The sequence below is a fragment of the Hydra vulgaris genome, chromosome 04 (assembly GCF_038396675.1).
Source record: "Hydra vulgaris chromosome 04, alternate assembly HydraT2T_AEP".
NCBI lineage: Eukaryota > Metazoa > Cnidaria > Hydrozoa > Anthoathecata > Hydridae > Hydra > Hydra vulgaris.
Genome location: NC_088923.1, coordinates 28,428,030 through 28,447,500, shown reverse-complemented (window position 1 = coordinate 28,447,500; position 19,471 = coordinate 28,428,030). Strand labels below are relative to the sequence as shown.

General features: G+C 28.7%; 1 protein-coding gene across 6 annotated transcripts in view; it reads right to left on the bottom strand.

Moving 5' to 3' along the window:
• Nucleotides 1–16,627, bottom strand: part of LOC100201871 (dynein regulatory complex protein 1) — a 144,716-nt gene extending 128,089 nt beyond the window's left edge. For 3 of the 6 annotated variants that reach the window (XM_065795984.1, XM_065795987.1, XM_065795985.1), the window contains exons 1-3: nt 16,422–16,626; nt 16,072–16,153; nt 7,538–7,650 (exon numbers count right to left, since the gene is read on the bottom strand). In XM_065795984.1, the coding sequence (XP_065652056.1) occupies nt 7,538–7,650; nt 16,072–16,153; nt 16,422–16,525 (299 nt within the window). In that variant the 5' untranslated portion in view covers nt 16,526–16,626. Of the gene's footprint in view, nt 1–7,537; nt 7,651–16,071; nt 16,154–16,421 lie in introns of all 6 variants that reach the window. The other 3 variants (XM_065795983.1, XM_065795988.1, XM_065795986.1) reach the window with 2 other exon arrangements.
• Between the last annotated feature and the right edge of the window lie 2,844 nt (nt 16,628–19,471).

The window sequence follows — 19,471 nt, the reverse complement described above, 5'->3', positions numbered from 1 at the left end:
AAAGTATGAACTTTATTATCTTTACGAACTTTATGATATTTTACAGCTGTTGATGAAATCAGCCTCCATGAGAGCCACCACAGAGTTTGGGAAACCTGACTATCAGCCGGCCTCAAAAACATAAAACTGATTTTTAGAGCTGTACCCTCATTTAGGAGATAATAGAATGAGTAGTCCTAAAAACAGAGACTCAAGCAAAACCTTTAATTTAAAGAGAAACAAAAAAAATTTTAATTGGGTTACCCTTTGATTTGATGTAGTTTGTGGTAAGGTAAATTAGTTTAAAATCTAAGCTTAAATAATGTGTTTTAGGCTCAATTAACTTTATTTTTTAACAGGTCCCTAATATTTAAAGAAAAAAAAGTTTTTCATTATCATGTTGGGTCATAAAAGTAGCAAAATTATATACGAGTTTCAAAAAATATATATATATATATACAACCCTCGGAATTAGGAAAAATGAGGTCTTTTTTTAATCTTTTAAAGGTCGGCAAAAAAAATTTGATATAAAGGTCTTATTTGATATAAAGGTTCATAGAAACGAGGTCTGCAATTTTTTGCCAACCTCAAACACATTAAGATCAGCAGTTAGGTCATCAGCCTATGTAATTCATAAATCATATCAGCCAATATATCATATAAAAGCTGTGGTTTTATTTCTGTAAAAAAAGAAAAATGCATTTCAAATCTACTTTAACAACAGTAACAGCAACATTGTCAAACTTCCATTTAAACAACTTTAAAAAGTATTCTACACAATAGAGTGCTCAATGTTCTTAAAAGAACAGAGCAATTATATATTAGTAGAAAATCACTTAACTAAATTTTTTTCCATTTGACACTGTGTTTCATCAACAAAGATTCATCAGAAATGAATGATTAATAATGATGAAAATTAATAAAACTTCAATTTATACCAAAAATTAAATTACAGGAAGTTGCAAATGTCTTAACTACTGTAAATTTTCACACATTTGTGGAATTTGCTGACACTATTATAAAAAGAATTCTTTAGAAATGATTACTTATGCTATTTTTTTAAAATGTTCTTTTAAAAAAGGGTAGTTAATGTAAATATTATTTGAACTCATTTATTTTTATAGTTTTTTAGGAGAAACTTATTTTCGTGCCTACATTTAGAAATTAATTCCGATCTTTTGTTTAATAAGCATTCTTGATTTGCATGTGTAATTATTTCAAATTTTTTATGTAGGCATAGTATGCATTTTTTGGAAATATTGTTATATGCAGGTGCTGTTTTAAATATAGACCAATTCAGTATAAAATCATCAATATTTTTTTCTTTTAATTCCCATATATATTTTGACAGCATGGTGTCTTTTGAATACTTTTTATTCTTGAAAGATTGCTTATGATTGGCAAAACGTTTTTTCCATTCACCCTCTGTTATGCCAATATATTGTTTATCAGGTACATTCTTAGAGGAAACAACACATTTATATACCACATATTTTGATAAACAACTTCCGCTCATTGGACAATTGATTTTTTGTTTACAATTACAATTTTCTGTAGTTTTTTCATTTAGGATTTCTTTTTTGTTTAACAAAGCCTTATTGTGACCTTTTATAATTCTTTCCATATTTTTTGTGCAACTGTAGCTAACTTTAATTGTATTTAGATTAAAAATTTTATGTAATTTATTAGATCGCGGGAAATGCTTATCAACCAATTTTAAAAACACTTTTCCTATGTTGGTGAAAACATTTTTGCTATATGGGGGGTTGAAACAAGTTACATTTCTAGTTCTATTTCGTTTTTTTGTATTCTTTTTTTCAGGGTCAAATTTTAGTTCAAAATTTTCAAAACCACTTTTTTTTAGAGGGCATCTTCAAATATTCGTTTAGAGGAATTGAATACATTTTCATTTGAGGAGTTTTGGTTTAGTCTGTTATTAATTGAAATTGGGATTTGTTTAAGAACTTGGGGTGGATGGTTAGAGTTAATTTTAATATATAATAGTTCATCGTTTGGTTTTTTGAAAGGCTTATATGAATTTTCAGAGAGGTTAAATGTGACATCAAGAAAATTCACAATTTTTAAATTTATGTTTATTTCGATTTGAAAGCCAATATTTTTAAAAATTTTTATAATATCTTTTCTAATTTTGTCGAGCTGTGGACCAGATTTTCTACGCATTACTATTAAACCATCGTCGCGATAAAGGCCTAAATCTTTTACAGTACAATTTACAGTAGTTAAGACATTTGCAACTTCCTGTAATTTAATTTTTGGTATACATTGAAGTTTTATTAATTTGATCATTCATTTCTGATAAATCTTTGTTGATGAAACAGTGTCAAATGGAAAAAAATTTAGTTAAGTGATTTTCTACTAATATATAAATATATTTATATAAATATATATATATATATATATATATATATATATATATATATATATATATATATATATATTTATATATACATATATATATATATTATAACGGAAGCCATATTAGACGCACTTGAAATATATGAAATTGCTGTTTTAAGTTGAAAAAAAAAACATTTAAGTAGAAAAAGTGCGCCTAATAGTGCTCTAGTATATATATATATATATATATATATATATATATATATATATATATATATATATATATATATATATATATATATATATATATATATATATATATATATATATTATGTAGTTATGCATTTAATAGTTTATTGTTACATCATAACACTCTAAATTACAAATATAAAATTACAAACTTAAATAATCAGCTGTTATAAATTGTATATATCTATGCACTCAACTTTTCACAAACTTTCTCAAACAAGCTGAAAGATTTTTAATAAAAGACATCTACACCAGAAATAGTTACAACTAAAGAATAATTAAAAATTCTAAGAAAAATAAACTAAAAAAAAACAACTAAACATCAATTGCAACAAAATGGTCTGTATAGTCACTGTCCAGATATTGCTTATATCTGCAAGAAATTTAATATCCAAAATAAAATTTGCGAAAGATCATCTTAATTGTATAATAATGACTGGTCAAAAGTCCAAATTTCTGATATAAAATATGAGATTTATTAACCTAAATATAATGGACCTTTGTATCAGGTTATACCTTCTGCATCAATTTCTTACAATAATAAAGAGACAATTGTTTAAGAAAGAATTGTTCATCTGAAAAGTTTAAGAAAAAATTGTTCATCTGAAAAGAAAGTTTGAGAAAAAATTTTTTTGTTAATCTGAAAAGAAAGTTTAAAAATAAAATTTTTTGTGTATCTGAAAAATAATATTATGATTAGAAATAGAATTTGCAAAAAAAAGGAAAGTGTAAATCTTGACTTGAAACTGTTGAAAAGAAATAAAAGCTTTCATACCTGATTCCAGAGATTATAAAGGAGAATTTATAGCAGAGACAAAAGACATAATCCTAAGAACCATCACAAAAAAAAAAAAAAAAAGAATCACATTTAGTCTTCGGTAAGTATTAAGATGATGAATCTGATGTAGTAAAAGCTGTTTTATTTTAATGTACTATACATTAATATTAGTATTTTCAATGTAATATTTCATCAAAAAAAAACTCAATCAAGTCAATTGAAATATCTAATGCGTTGCTGCCCTTTATGTAATGTTTATACTGATAATATATAAAGCGTAATAACTAATTGATGAATATGTTCATTTTTTCTTGAATTCTAGTTAATCTGTTATTCAAAGCAAAAAGGCGACAAAGGAAATGTCGCCTCTTAAACAGAAGAAAAAAGACATTAAATCAGAAAAATTAAGTCTCTGAAAAAGATACATAAAATTATTGAAAGTTCATGTAAAGAACCTGACCTATGTCTTAGATAGCGCAACACAATAAGCTATGCTGTTGCCTCATACCTGCTAATCAAGCCTAATCAATTGTTAGATTGCTGTACAAATGCTAATTAAGCCTAAGTTGTTATAAGAGGCTCCTTATGTGGCTTCAACAATGTACATCAAAAACACTAATATAGATATCATTCATGCGCAACATGACACTGTTAATAATCTGAGTATTATTAGATGAAGAGGGGGTGTGAAGCTGGTCAACAGAAGTTTTATGCTCACCCCTAAAGTCTTTGCCTTGAAAGCTATCTACAAAACAGCAGCCAGATGCAGTTAACAACTGCCCACAATGTTAACTGCATCTGGCAACTGTCTTAAAGAAGGCCTATCTCTAGCTTCTACTCAAATAAAAGAAAGTCAAACCTAAACTCAATTAAGAAAAACTCAAACTAGCTAAAGTGTGTAAACTGTAGAAGTTAGACATATTTAAAATCAAACAAAAAAATAAAAGACTTAGTACAGTGCCTGTGCTAGTCTTTTTGTCACTATAGACAAAAAGACAAATTTCAGCCTTGTGAAACATGAACTTCTTAAGTAAGATAATTGCGATAGCTGAAAATATTCACCTACAGTGTACAGTTTTGACCTACAGAATACAATTTTAGCCTTAATTTAAAAATAAAAAATCAATTAATTTTAAAAAAATAACATTTATTAAAATTGATAGCTACAACATAAGTAGTACAAAAAAGTAGATAAAATGTAATGCTGCTAAACAAGTGCATTTTACATTACTGCAATACCAAACTAACAAAATTGAATATTATAAAAAGTATTAAGTATTATCAAATATTATAATATTATGTTATAAAAAAATATATTATAATACTAAATTAAAACAAAATTAAATATCATAAATACTATCAAAATATTAGAAAAAGATGAACATAACAAACATAACATCTTTAACTGATTGTTAGAAAGTTATTAAACTCAAGATGAGAAAAGAGAGATTTTGCTAATAATAGAGAGAAGTACAATAATTAAAGAGTGCTCTCCATAGTTATATGCCCAGGCCAAGCATGTGACATGTGAGCTTTTCGCGAATCAAAAGGTAACAAGCTCTAACATTCATCATCAACTCAAAAAACTAATTTGACTAGGGCGATTTTTGTAATAAAATCTTCATTTATGTCATTTTTATCTTTAAAAATAAAATAAATAAAAAATCTGGAATTTCTTTGCAACAAGCCATGGCAAATCACCATGTTATAGAATATGTAACTTGCAGAGTTCAACTACTTCTCAAATGTTTTGTATTGAAGCAATGTTTGTATATTGTCAAAAATCAATCAGTTGGGACCATGTTTGTGTATCTCTGTATCTCACTTGTATTGTGTATCTCTGTATCTCACTGTGTATTGTGTATCTCACTACTGAAGAAATAGAGCTTGTACAAAACAAACTTGCTGATAGATTTTGGATAGCACCCACAGCTACTGGGACAAAAAATTTCCATTAATTTACGTCTTCTCCTTAAATCATAAAGATGAAAAAGGTATATGATGATAATAATTTTTCTCTGAAATTTTTGTTTTCTTTATTCCTCAATAAACATGTTTTAATATGTTTATTGCTTAAGCTTTGAAATTGGGGCTTGCCTAACCCCAATTTCAAAGTTTTACTAACTATAGAAACAGATGCCTCTGAGACAGCACTGGGAGGAACATTACTAAAACTAAGCAAACTCATGACCTTCATCTCAGAAACACTTAAAAATATTAAAAGAAAGTACACAATTTGAGAAATTAGCAACTGCCATAGCAAAAATGCTGTAGAATACGGAAAACAATTATTAAGTGCCATATTAATATAATCACAGACCAAAGATTTCACTTATTTTCAATAAACACCAAAGATCTATTTCACTTATTTTCAATAAACACCAAAGATCTATTTCACTTATTTTCAATAAACACCAAAGATCTATTTCACTTATTTTCAATAAACACCAAAGATCTATTTCACTTATTTTCAATAAACACCAAAGATCTATTTCACTTATTTTCAATAAACACCAAAGATCTATTTCACTTATTTTCAATAAACACCAAAGATCTATTTCACTTATTTTCAATAAACACCAAAGATCTATTTCACTTATTTTCAATAAACACCAAAGATCTATTTCACTTATTTTCAATAAACACCAAAGATCTATTTTCAATAAACAGAGTTTTTCACTTATTTTCAATAAACAGAGTTCAACAAAAATCAAAAATGAAAAGCAATTTCATACAGACCAGAAAAAACAAAATACCATAGCCCCTCTTTCAATTTTGCTGGGCTTAAAAAACCATAAAAACGTTTTACAATATTTATTCCCAACTATGTCATCCTGGAGTTAAAAGAATGGTGCATTATTGCAAAACCCAAAACCTACCCTACTCTACCACTGCAATTAAACAACTAACAAGGTTCTGTATACTAACAAAACAAAAGGCCAAAGTATCTTGATGACTGTTTTCCTTCAAAGGTTATTATAGATTATTATCTGAAGTTAAGTCATTACATCTCGCTCATGATATGAGAATGAATTTTAGTAGATAGCACAAGAGATGCTAGCTCTTTAGAGCAGTGCCCATTATAGTATTTGTAGAAAAGAGAAAGAGAAGCAACATTACGACGGTTAATGTTGCTTCTCTTTCTCTTTCTCTGATTATGGTTGGAGGTTGGGTGCAAGAGCAGGTCCAACTATGTTTACAATGCATTTTTGCACCTTGTCTAAAAGAGAAAGAGCATCATTAGAAGATCCGCCCTAGATATTGCAACAGTATTCCATACAAGGTGGGATTGGAGATTTATAGAGAGTGAGAGAACTTGTATTATGAACTCAGAAATTAATGCCATTTCCCATAATATAAAATAATATGGTAAGTTGAACTGGAGATATTATTTATATATAATTAATACACTATATATATTCCATACTGTAATTCTTTTATTGTATTTAAGTTTATATTTGATAAAAGCCAAAATATATAAGACTATTTTATTACGGTTTACAACAATAACATATACATATAATACAAAAACTTCTGAATGTATTTTTAAAATATAAATTTGTTTTTGTTTTTTTGTAAAAATATGCAAAAAATTTATCAATAAAAACTTTTTTGATAAATTTTTAATATAAATTTGTCTGGTTCTCAGTAATTGGAGAATTAAGTAATTACATAGATTCATTAGAGAATCAACCAAGTACTTACTGTATAAGAATTAAGTACTAACATACATTTATCAGAGAATCACCCAAGTAATTACTGTATAATAATTAAGTACTTACATTCATTACATTCATCAGAGATTCACCCAAGTACTTACTGTATAAATTTTTGAAAAAACTTTTTTGAATGATATACTATACTATATATATATATATATATATATATATATATATATATATATATATATATATATATATATATATATATATATATATATATATATATATATATATATAATGTTTATAAAACTATATTACTCTTCTTTTGAGAATCTTTAAAACTAAAAAAAAATTCAATAATATTGGATTCCTTGGGATTTCTCCAAGAACATACATTTTATAGATGTTTTCGGAGGAATCCCTAAGTTTTTGTGATTTAACAAACATTACAATTATTGCTAAACTTTGATGTTTGTTAACTTGAATATACTCAAGTACTTTAGTATCTAACCTTTGATTTCTTCTTAAATTCTCTTCTTCACGAAGGGCTATTAATCTTCCTTGACATGCAATTTCCACATTTGAAACTAACTCTGAACTTCCGCTGATCAAACGTGATAAGCTCTATATAAAAAATCAAAACTATTTAACTTTTGTATAGTTATATGATCATAAAGTATGTGTATGCATATCATCATAATGTATGTATATATATATGATCATAAAGTATTTAGATCATATAGTACCTTATGACTAGGTAGACAATATTATTGGCAAATATTGGTTATTCAATGAACAAAATGCTTTATCTTTGCACATTGCTTGGTTTTTTATTAATTTTCATTGTGTAAAACTTTGCAATATGTAAAATTTGACACAACGAACAAGTACATTATCAAAAAAATCTTAATGTGTTTCAGGTTAGCAAAAAATTGCCAACCTCTTTTCTATGTTTTATGGTAAAACCTTTGTGTAAATTGCTAAAGGGCTGTATATATATATATATATATATATATATATATATATATATATATATATATATATATATATATATATATATATATATATATATATATATATTTAGCACATAAAAAAAATTAATTTTATTAAAAATTATTTATAAGGTCCCTAATATTATCAAAAAAATTTTATTTTTAACTAAAAATAAAAATATGCATTTTTACATAATATTTTTGTTAATATTTTTGCATTAAATGATGATTATTTTTGAAATTTTTATATAATTTACTTCTTTTACTTACTAATACTCTAATACTTCTTTTGAGGCCCAATATTACTATTATTATTCACACTTGCTGATAGACCAGCAAGTGTGAATTGCACATTTTGCCTTATCAAACATCAATGAAAGTTTTCATTATTATGTATAAATAGTCACTTATGCTTTTCTTCATAAATTTTTTAAAATTTCTTCAAAGACTCTACATTGACAGCTTCTTCCTGCAAAGAATTCCATAATGGCGCAATTCTATTTGATAAGAAGTTATGTCTGATTATAATAATTTTTATTGTCGTATCTGAACTTGTGACTTCTGGTACTAAAAATTCAAAATGTGGTCGTACAAATACTTTGTACAATAACGTTATTAGAATAAAGTGATATGCAAAAGTTTTTTTTATTTCTCCTATTTTTGATTTTGATTTTGCTTTCAAAGTAGATGGTATAATCTGTTTTTTCCACTTAAGATCATTTGAAAACTTTACTCCCAAATCTGTCACTAAAATTGTTTTTTTAACTTCTCTGCCATCTGTTAGATAAGTGTGACATTTTTTTTTTGTTCCGTAATGCATAACTAGGCATTCGCCAAAATTTTAAAAAATTAATCATTCACTGTTGTAAAAAAAATGAAAAATTGCTTGATGTCATGACCCGGAAAAATCCTTTAGGTATTATTATGTTATCTACTCCGGTAACTGTTTAATGTCTATGTATATATTCAATGATAATATTTTTACCAATAATTAATCAACAAAATACCAGGTAATACCAAAATACCACCAATGATTGTACAATCATTGGTGGTTACTGGGATATAAGTCCCTAAATCTGGTTACACCGTCCGTGGTAAAAAATCCATTCTCAAATTTGCGTAAAATTGCATCAAAAAAGCTGCAATATATTTGACTCTATAGCAATAAAACTTGATAATTTTGATAGATTGTGTTAACTAAGTTGTTTATGAAAAAAAGTAAAAACTTGGAGCTTTTTTTTTTCATTTAAAAAAGAATATACGAGCTATCTATACCAAAAAAAAATTTTTTATATCGAAATTGATTTTTTATAAACTATTATGGAAAAATTCTGGGAAAAAGCTTGAGCATTAGTAATTCAATCCATTTTTTTCATAGATTTAGTATCTGAGTTAACAAAATATATGCCAAATCGAGCAAAAAACCACAAGGAAGACTGTTTGCTTCCTGTGTCTTGGCAAGGCTAGTCGCTTTTTAACCAGCTTTATGACAGAAAAAATGCAACAAATTCTGAAGCAGCTAATTGACTTTAATGATCCAAAAGTCCCAACTGGCATTTGTAAGCGTTGCCGCTCCAACCTTAGGAAGCTTGAGGAGGGGATGTTGCATTCTTGTATTTGCTTATATACATATATTAAAAACAACTATCTAAGCGTTTTTCAACCTTCTGTTTTATTACAAAAAATCGTATATAAATACAAAGTTATAATTCCCATGAGAATTATAAAACAACAACAGTCATAAAAAACCATAAATGAATGCGTGACTTTCATCACGTTTACCTACGTGACTTTTACCACGTATACATAATAATTGTAATTCACCAACTTTAATAGAACATGCCCTCTTGGTGAATTACCTCATAAGTCTAATCGTTGTGGGGCTCTTATTATTCATCCGGAGCGCATTATCTTTTGTTCGTTGCAATCATTTCGAACTTGAACGGCATTCTCGTTACATCGTCTTTTACCGTTACCAACTCCATCTTTTGGTATATCAAGACCATCGTTAAATGAGTCTTTTTTATTATGAGAGTCCGGAATACGGCGACCCAAGTGTGAGATATGTCGTGGGAATACCCTATTTGCGGTTTCGACGTCAAACGACCAGGCATTTTGCTTCCGTACGATACCAGGTATCCAAGACCGATCACATTACCCAAACATTGTCACCTTCCTTGAATATGTTGTCTGCTTCATATTTTTCGACTTTCTTACGTGTATCGACACCTGGAATAAACGACGTTGGTTTTTGCTTAAATTGCTGCGATGGATTTTACTACAATTTGATGAGATCGTCTCATTGTACAGTAATACTGCCAGAGCGATTGAGCAACGTGAGCGGGCGACTGTTCTTTTGATTGTTCTGTGTATGCGTTCAACGATACCATTGCCTTGAGCTCGATGAGCTGCTCGATATTCTAAATCAACGTCCCACTCGTCAGCAAACCTTGTTAGCGTGTGTGAACGAAATTCATTGTCCATTAGAAGGCAAGCTGGCGGTCCAAATAAGGAAAATATTTCTTCCAGCTTTCCAATAATTTCAGCCACTGTTTTGGTTACCAGTTTGCGCCACACTGTATACCGTGACGGGCCGCAGTCAATCATTGATAAATATAGTTCTGCACCTACATGCGTCACATCGAGAGCAACCCGATTCCAATTTTGCTTTACACTCAGCTGACCATGCTTCCATTTTACGGAATAAGGATCGATGGAGTTGCACTGGTTACAACTTGCAATTACTGCTGAAACCTCCTTACGTGATACATTCTGGTTGTTTTGTAAATAAAGTTGCAATGTTCGATCGACACCAAAATGACCAATTGAGTGAACTTTCCATATGTCTTTCTGTTGGATTATTCCGGTTGCACACACTGTTCTGCACCATTTTTGAGGGATTCGTGAAAGTCAATCGGCCAGATTTAGTTCAGATGGAATCCATTGTACAATAATCTTAATATCTTTTGCTAGTTCCTTTATCGTATTCAGCCGCCGTTGTACTAGCAGTTGAGAAATTCACCGAGTCTTACCCAATATTCTTCTTTTAAAACTGCGTTTAACCATCCCACGGTGCTCTTGCTATTGCTGTATACTGTGAGTTCTTTTATATCCCATTTACTGGCTAAATTTAACCCTCGAAGTATCGAATCTAGTTCACTTATATTAATATGGTGCATATCACTCGTTGGTGGTAGCCATGCTGCATCTTCAATAACGATTTCACCAATTAGAAGAACTACACCCAGTCCTATGGACAATGCATCACAGTAAAGCTCAGCTTTTCCATTCACTGGTACCAGCAATTTCCCACCAACCGAGTCTTCTTTTTCCAAAGGGTGAAGCAACTTTTCATTTTTTCTTTGCAATCTTCAGAAACATACTCATTCCATGGAATATTTCCAGCTAATCGTTTGATGTATGGAGCTTGTAAACGCAAACTTCCTGCCACCGGGTAATGTCCAATAAGTTTACCTAAATTGCTAAAAAGCTGTGATCGTGTGACAGCATTTGAAGATTCGAATTGTACTACATTGTCCCGCTTCCATATCAATTCCCCATTTTTATTTCGTTCGACTCTCAATCCTAAAACACGTCCTTTTTCTAGCTCTTCTGGAGGTTTACACTGCAACCCAAATTTCTCAAGATGCTTCGCTACATTTTCAGCTGTTTCTACACTTTCATCAACAAATATATCATCAATGTAATTATCACATGCTTTCTTCACAGTCGAATTCATATTGAGCACGTGACGAAGAATTGTAGTCATTATTGTTGGAGCCACGTTGATGCCAAAACACATTCTGGTGAAACAATACCGTTCCCCATTTATAATTACAGTTTGATATGGCCACAGTTTTTTGTCAATGTGAATTTGAAGGTAGGCTTTCTTAAGATCAAGGATTTTTGCACTTTTAATTTTCTTCCAACGACCCAGTTACTCTTGACAAACATCGGCATTTGCTGTGTGACAATTTACAAATTCGTTGAGAGCTCGGAAGTCTCCCACTGGGCGTATCTTTCTACCTTTGTTTTCTTGCACAGCACACATGAGCGGTATATATACTTTAGGTGGTCCCAATGCTTGCTCGTTATACGGCACAAGAATGCCAGAGTTGATTCATTCATTTATTTCTTTTTGGTAACTACTTTCATGCTTTTCGCTCATCTTGTATTCGCGGATCGTATTATTAATTGCGGGCTCTTTATTCCAGTTCCATGATGCCGTCCACTTTTTTCCGTCGAACTTTGCCGTGAAATCCTGATGTTTTATTTCGTTGTTTTTGTTTATTTCTTTCTCTTCGTTTATTTCGTTATCTTCGTTTATTTTGTTTTCTTCGTTTACTTCGTTCTCTTCGTTTATTTTGTTCTTTCCGTTTATTTCGTTCTCTTTACTTCTTATATAATTTGCCCCACATTTTGCCGTGTTTATTTCTTTCTCATCGTTTATTTCGTTCTCTTCGTTTACTTCGTTCTCTTTGTTTACTTCGTTCTCTTAGTTTACTTCGTTCTCTTCGTTTACTTCGTTCTCTTCGTTCACTTCGTTTACTTCATTCTCTTCGTTTATTTTGTTCTCTTTGTTTATTTTGTTCTTTTTGTTTATTTCGTTTTCTTTACTTATATAATTTGCGCCACATTTTTCCGTGTCACATGCTAACATTCGGACGGTACGGTTTTTATCACCATAGATTACTGCTCCTCCGAATTTTTCAATAGCATCCATTCCAAAAATCAAATCAAACCCGAATGTTTTGTCCTTTATAATTAACGAATTAACCATCCGATATATTCCATCAATTTCCAATTTGATTACCATTTCACCTAGTACTTGTACAGTTCCTCCCAAAGTTGTGATGCATTTTTCACTTTTTGAAACAAGTCCACGTGTAGATTCAGCATGAACCACTGTAATTGAGCATCTAGAATCAATTAATGCTGTTTGGAACATTCCGTTTATTTTAACTTTTAATGATGGCAGCGCTGTTTCAGGAAGAATACTGGATGCCATTATTTCCAAATTCTCCCTTTTTCTTTTAAACCTTGCAATCATTTGATGCAGTCTTTGGCTCGATGATTGTGTGAACAGTTCTTACATTTTACCTCGCAGTCCCGTGCATAATGTCCAAATTTCCCACAATTAAAACATGTTATTTTATTTGTTCCGGCAAAACCAGTTGTTTGGGGAAGTAGCGATGTTGCTGCAACCATCACATTATCGGAACCATCCAACTGTCGGGCTTCTTGAGTCACTCGTTCCAAAGTAACAGCAACCTCAACAGCCTTTGCAAATGTAAGTTCTTCAGATTCCAGTAATAGCCGTTTGATTGTAGCTTCATCGTTAAAGCCAGTGATAAATTGGTCGCGCAACCTGTCATCTCTATCCGTAAATTTGCATCCTTCAGCAGCTCTTGCAATCCGTCGTGAAAATTCCGTCACACTCTCGTTACTTGCTTTTTTAATTGTTGCAAATTCAAAGCGTAGTATTAACGATGACTTTGGTTTAAAAAGTTTCATAATATTTTCCTCGATCTCTTCGTATGTCACTGAATTGTCTTCTGGATATGCCGGCAAGCATAGATCTTCTAATGCAGAATAAATCTGTGGTGGCAAATGTTAATGTTATCGTTTTTCTCTTTGCTTCGTCAATGTCCATTGCTGCAATATATGTTCGCAGTTGACGGATAAACCGTTGATGGTTGCCATCAAATACTGGTGGCATAATAGCCGAAATAGCTTGTTGCATTCTTGTATTCGCTTATATACATATATTAAAAACAACTATCTAAGCGTTTTTCAACCTTCTGTTTTATTACAAAAAATCGTATATAAATACAAAGTTATAATTCCCATGAGAATTATAAAACAACAATAGTCATTAAAAACCATAAATGAATGCGTGACTTTCATCACGTTTACCTACGTGACTTTTACCACGTATACGTAATAATTGTAATTCACCAACTTAAATAGAACAGGGGAAGCTTCAAACCCAACTACAGCTGTTTGACTTCTCCAATATCAAACTCCATCTTATTACAAAAGATTCAGTTTGTGATTGCTTGATTTGCTCAATTGGCAGAGCAAAGCACATTTCTCCACATCCAGTCTTGGCAACCCAGAAACCTAAAGCAAACCAGAACTCAGTTGAAAGAAGATTTTCTCAATGCTTTTCAATAGTTAGCAAGGGTCCCACACAGTTGCAAAGTCTCCCACAAAGTCTACCTTGCGAAAGATTTTAGCAGAAGTTGTGTCGAAGGACTCTGTGGCAACTGAAAAAGTTGCAGCATCAGTCATTGTGAACAAGGAAGCTTCACCCAATGGAACAGTTTGTCTTAGTAGACCTCAGAAAATAGGAGGCCGCTCTATTCCAGTTCTTCCAGGTAACATTGTATTAGATATTTAAGTCTTAGCTTTAGATTTTAAGTCTATGTAATGCATAATAACGTAAAACTTCTCTTAATTATTTCAAAGGTTCATCTCCAAACGCAAGAAGACTTTTCAATAAAGAACCAGAACTGACAGCAAAAGATCTTGTTTGTACGCAAAACAACACAGGGATGTCCAATTCTGGTGTGAAAAACCTGGTATCAACACTAAATCAAAATGTTTCAAGTCGGATTCTAGAAAAGAACTTCCTCTCCAAGATACATCATTTGAGCAAAAAACTTGAAAGTAATTTGACAAGGGCATAAATCAGGTATAACTGACAGAGCATAAATCAGGAAGCTTTTGAAAAATATAGATATTTTATAGAGATCGGCCCAGCATCATTCCTTCTTTCCAACTGTTCCCTTTATTGACACACTAAGAAAATTTAATGGTGTTCTATATTTGTTTTAGCAATGCTCTTGATTAAAGCTATGCTGAAAAAATTGAGCAGTTCAGAGTCTCTTATTTACAACTTCAGGATACCACCATCGCTCCCAAGGTTCATGCTGTCATCCACCATGTTCCACAATTCATCCGACACCACAATACCTCTCTGGGAATTTATTCAGAGCAAACAACTGAAGCACTCTATCATCTTTTCAGTAAGAATTGGTAAAGTTACAAGAGACCAAGCATCCACCCATAATATAAATACAGGCTGCAAAGATGCATTACAGATATTAACAGCAAAAAAATTGATTAGGAATATTACAAAACAATTCAGACATTCTTCTCAAAAAAAAACAATTAAAATTGAAAAAATGTTACCACTGAATTTACTGCATAAATATTTTGTTATGTTGTCGAGATGAATAAAAATTCTTAAAACCTTTTTAGTTACTTATCATCTATGTGTTTAATGGGATTTTATGCAAAATATATATATATATATATATATATATATATATATATTTATATATATGTTTACATATATATATACATATATATATATATATATAGATATATATATATATATATATATATATATATATCTGTGTGTGTGTGTGTTTGTGTGTGTGTGTGTGTGTGTGTGTGTGTGTGTGTGTGTGTGTGTGTGTGTGGGACATGTTCAAAAACAAAACAACACCAAAAAAATGTTTTTGAAGAAAAATTAGAACAATCTGCAATTGGACATCAGAAAATTAAATATTCATGTAGTATAAAATGGGATCAAGTAAAGACGTTAAAAGTAGAACCCAAAAAATTTGAAATAAAAGTTCGAGAAGCAATCAAAATTTAGAAGAATATTAAAGAAGCCCAATTAAAGCGAACTTTAAAGAAGCTATTAAAAAGTGATGTTACTGTTTGTTTGTAATTTAATTTAATTTATAATTTGTAATTAAAGCTGAAGATGCTAGTATCAATAATCTAGCAAAAATTTCTTAGATAAAATAAAAAAATTAGTATTGAGAGAATTAGTATTTATTGATGTTCATATATTAAATTTATTCAACTCTCATACAAGATGTTGTCATTTAGAATATATATATATATATATATATATATATATATATATATATATATATATATATATATATATATATATATATATATATATATATATATATATATATATATATATATATATATATATATATATATATATTACATAAAAGACACTTACTTGGTTGCTTTGAGTAATTCGAGTTTCGCTTTTCAAAAACTCTTTATTCTTTTCACTTTGCTGATCTTTTGGTAAAAAACCTCTAAAATATGACAAATAACGTTATGAATTTTGTTATTTTTATGCAAAAGAAAAAAAAGTGCACATTTTTAAAAATTATTTTTATTTATGAAATAAATGACTTAAATTGGCAAAAGCTATACAAATTTAAAAAAATAATAAATAAAAACAATTTAATCAAAAAAAAGCATTAATTTTGCTGCTATAACTAAAGCATTTAATTTTTCTATATAAAAGATTGACGTTCAATAATGATTATCTTCACAAAAAAATAATTTTAATAAAGTCACTTATGACGTTCTTCGAGTGTTTTTACTATTCTTTGTCTTCTTGCAAGTATTCTTTCATCAGCAGATTCGGAGTTAATTGAGGGATAAATGTTTTCATCCCCCATACTTAGCTAGAAATTTTTTAAATTAGCAATAATTTTTGTAAATAATTTTTGTAATGTTCTTTATCTGATTTATTTATTGCTATAGTTATCGGATCTCGAGGACAACATTATATCAAAGGAAAAATAACAGAACGGCCATTCCGCGTTGCCAAGGGATTTGATTTGATTGTGTTTTTTTACACTTAAGACTGTAGTTCCTAAACTTTTTTTGTTCGATTCCCCCTTATGGTTTATTTAGAAAAATGTCATACCAGTAGTTTTGGGAAGAAAAAGTAAGATATTTTCTTGTTTAAAAAAACAGTTTTTAATTTAAAACAGCTAATTCAAATTGCATGCTTCTTGCACACAATTTTTTTAATGTAACAATAACAATAGCAATTATTATTCTAAAATAAAAGTTTACACTTCATGGTTGTTTATTAATAGTACGAGTACTATTCTAAGGTAAACACCAATTAAATAATAATAGCAATTATATAATAATAATAAAGTAAATTAAAAGAACAGGATTATAATAATATCAATAATACTATTAAATATAATAATAATGATTATATTAGTAATTATAATAACAACAACAATAATAATAGCGATAAAATTAACAATAATAATAACAATAATAATAATATTAACAAATATCACGTATAAATATTAAACAATTTTAATAGGTAATAATGACGGTAATAAAAATGTAAATAAAATGTAAGAATCATTAACATGACATATAATAATAATACTAATAACAATAGTAATAATAATCTATTATAAGCCTAACATTTTAACTAGAGTATTTTTCTTTCAAACAGTCAAAAAGACGGCTTTTAAATTGTGAAATAGAGTTGAGTGATTGAAAATGAAAAAGTAAATTATTCCACGGTTTTATTAGGGTTTCTCATTTCCCGTTAAAATCTAATTCCCGGGATTCCGGGAAAAAAATGATTAATTTCCCGGGATCGCGGGAAATCCCGGGAAAAGGTAACAAGCAAGAATATATCCAATTAGGTGAAGGAAATGTGTAAATTCAAACAAATACAAAAAAAAAACGCCTTTTTAATACTATTACTTTTAACAAGAAAATAAATACAAAATAATTCTTAGAAGCTAAGACTCTCAAAACAAATATAAACTTCAATAACATTATATTTTTTATATAATAATTTTTTAAATAATTTTTTAAAAAACATAAATTGTCAATAGCGCTATCACATAACGATGACTAAATTTTCGTAACAAAAAGACCTGCCGCCGAAAAAGCTCTTTCTGAATTGATTGGCGTTGGTGGGAAAGATAATAGAGCGCTACATAATTTTTCTAAATTATTTGTCCGCTTTTTCGTTGCATCATAAATATCCATTTCTTTTGTAATATTTTTAACGCCATATAATACATCTTCTAGACTCTTAATTCGACTAACGTTCGTAATGACAGTATCCAATTTTTGATGAAGTGTTAATTTAGATGTTGTCTTCAAATTTGGTTCGGCCATAAACGACGTTTCAGTTCCATCATTACTACATTCTAATTCTTCAAATTCAGCAAAATTTCCACCACGATCAATATCCTCAACAAATAGCTTAGAAAATAATTTTTTAGACATCACTTAAAGTAATATATATATATATATATATATATATATATATATATATATATATATATATATATATATATGTATATATATATATATATATATATATATATATATATATATATATATATATATATATATATATATATATATATATATATATATATATATATATATATATATATAAATGTATATATATATTAATGATTTCTTTTATTTCTTTCCAAGTATATTTAATATTGTATAGTTATTTAGTATATAGTATAATATATTATTATTGTTTTATGAGATTTTACAACTTCAACAAAAATAGATTCTAAATATTTAGAAGAACAAATCATATTAAAAAAACGTTGCATGCAAAATTTCAAAATGTTGAGCAGTTTATAAAATCAATTTTAATATTGATCTGGTTTTCTAAAATGTCCGGGTTTTCATGACATTAAAAAAAACATTTATGATGCAGAATTTAAGAAAAATTCTTAAAATGCTGAAATAAGAATCATGTTTACAAAAAAATAGTAAAACGAATTCTTATATATAACCCAACTTTTAGGTCCATTTTCTCAACAAACACAAATGAATGTTTTTTGATTTTTTTTCTAGATGAGTGAAGAAGCTAAATAATTTTTTTGTTTTATTTAAACTAATGGTTATTTCATAATAAAGTAATATTTAATTTTTTTTTATAACTTTGCAAATACACATATAATATTAAGTTATTGTGTGGCTACATGATATAGCCGTATAATAATATAATATTAAGTGTATTTACAAAGTTATAAAAAAGGTATCAAACGTTACTATATTATGATATAATTATAAAATCAGTAACACAATGAAAATTGACTTACAATAGCAAGTTACTAATAGTTACAAAATTACTTACAATAATACATATCCCTATATAAATTTATATATATATATATATATATATATATATATATATATATATATATATATATATATATATATATATATATATATATATATATATATATATATATATACATATATATATATATATATATATATGTATATATGTGGAGCTTTCTGAATGAAGCCACATAATGAAGTCACAAAACCTTTTATCTTTGCTGGTAAAAATGAAATATCAAATATTAAATGAATTTTTAAATTAGGGGCTGTCTAAATTTTATTACTTAAAAACCGTGCTGTGCCTTAAAAGAAACCCGACACATAAATACTAAAAAATTAAATAAGAACTTGTGAGATGCTTACTTGTAGCACTATTATTTTTTCAGGTCACTTACGGTCTTATTGCAAGCATCTTGGAGGAGCATTTAATTAGAAAGTTCACGCCTCACCAATATTGCTTATTGAGTTAAAGCCGGCGTTGA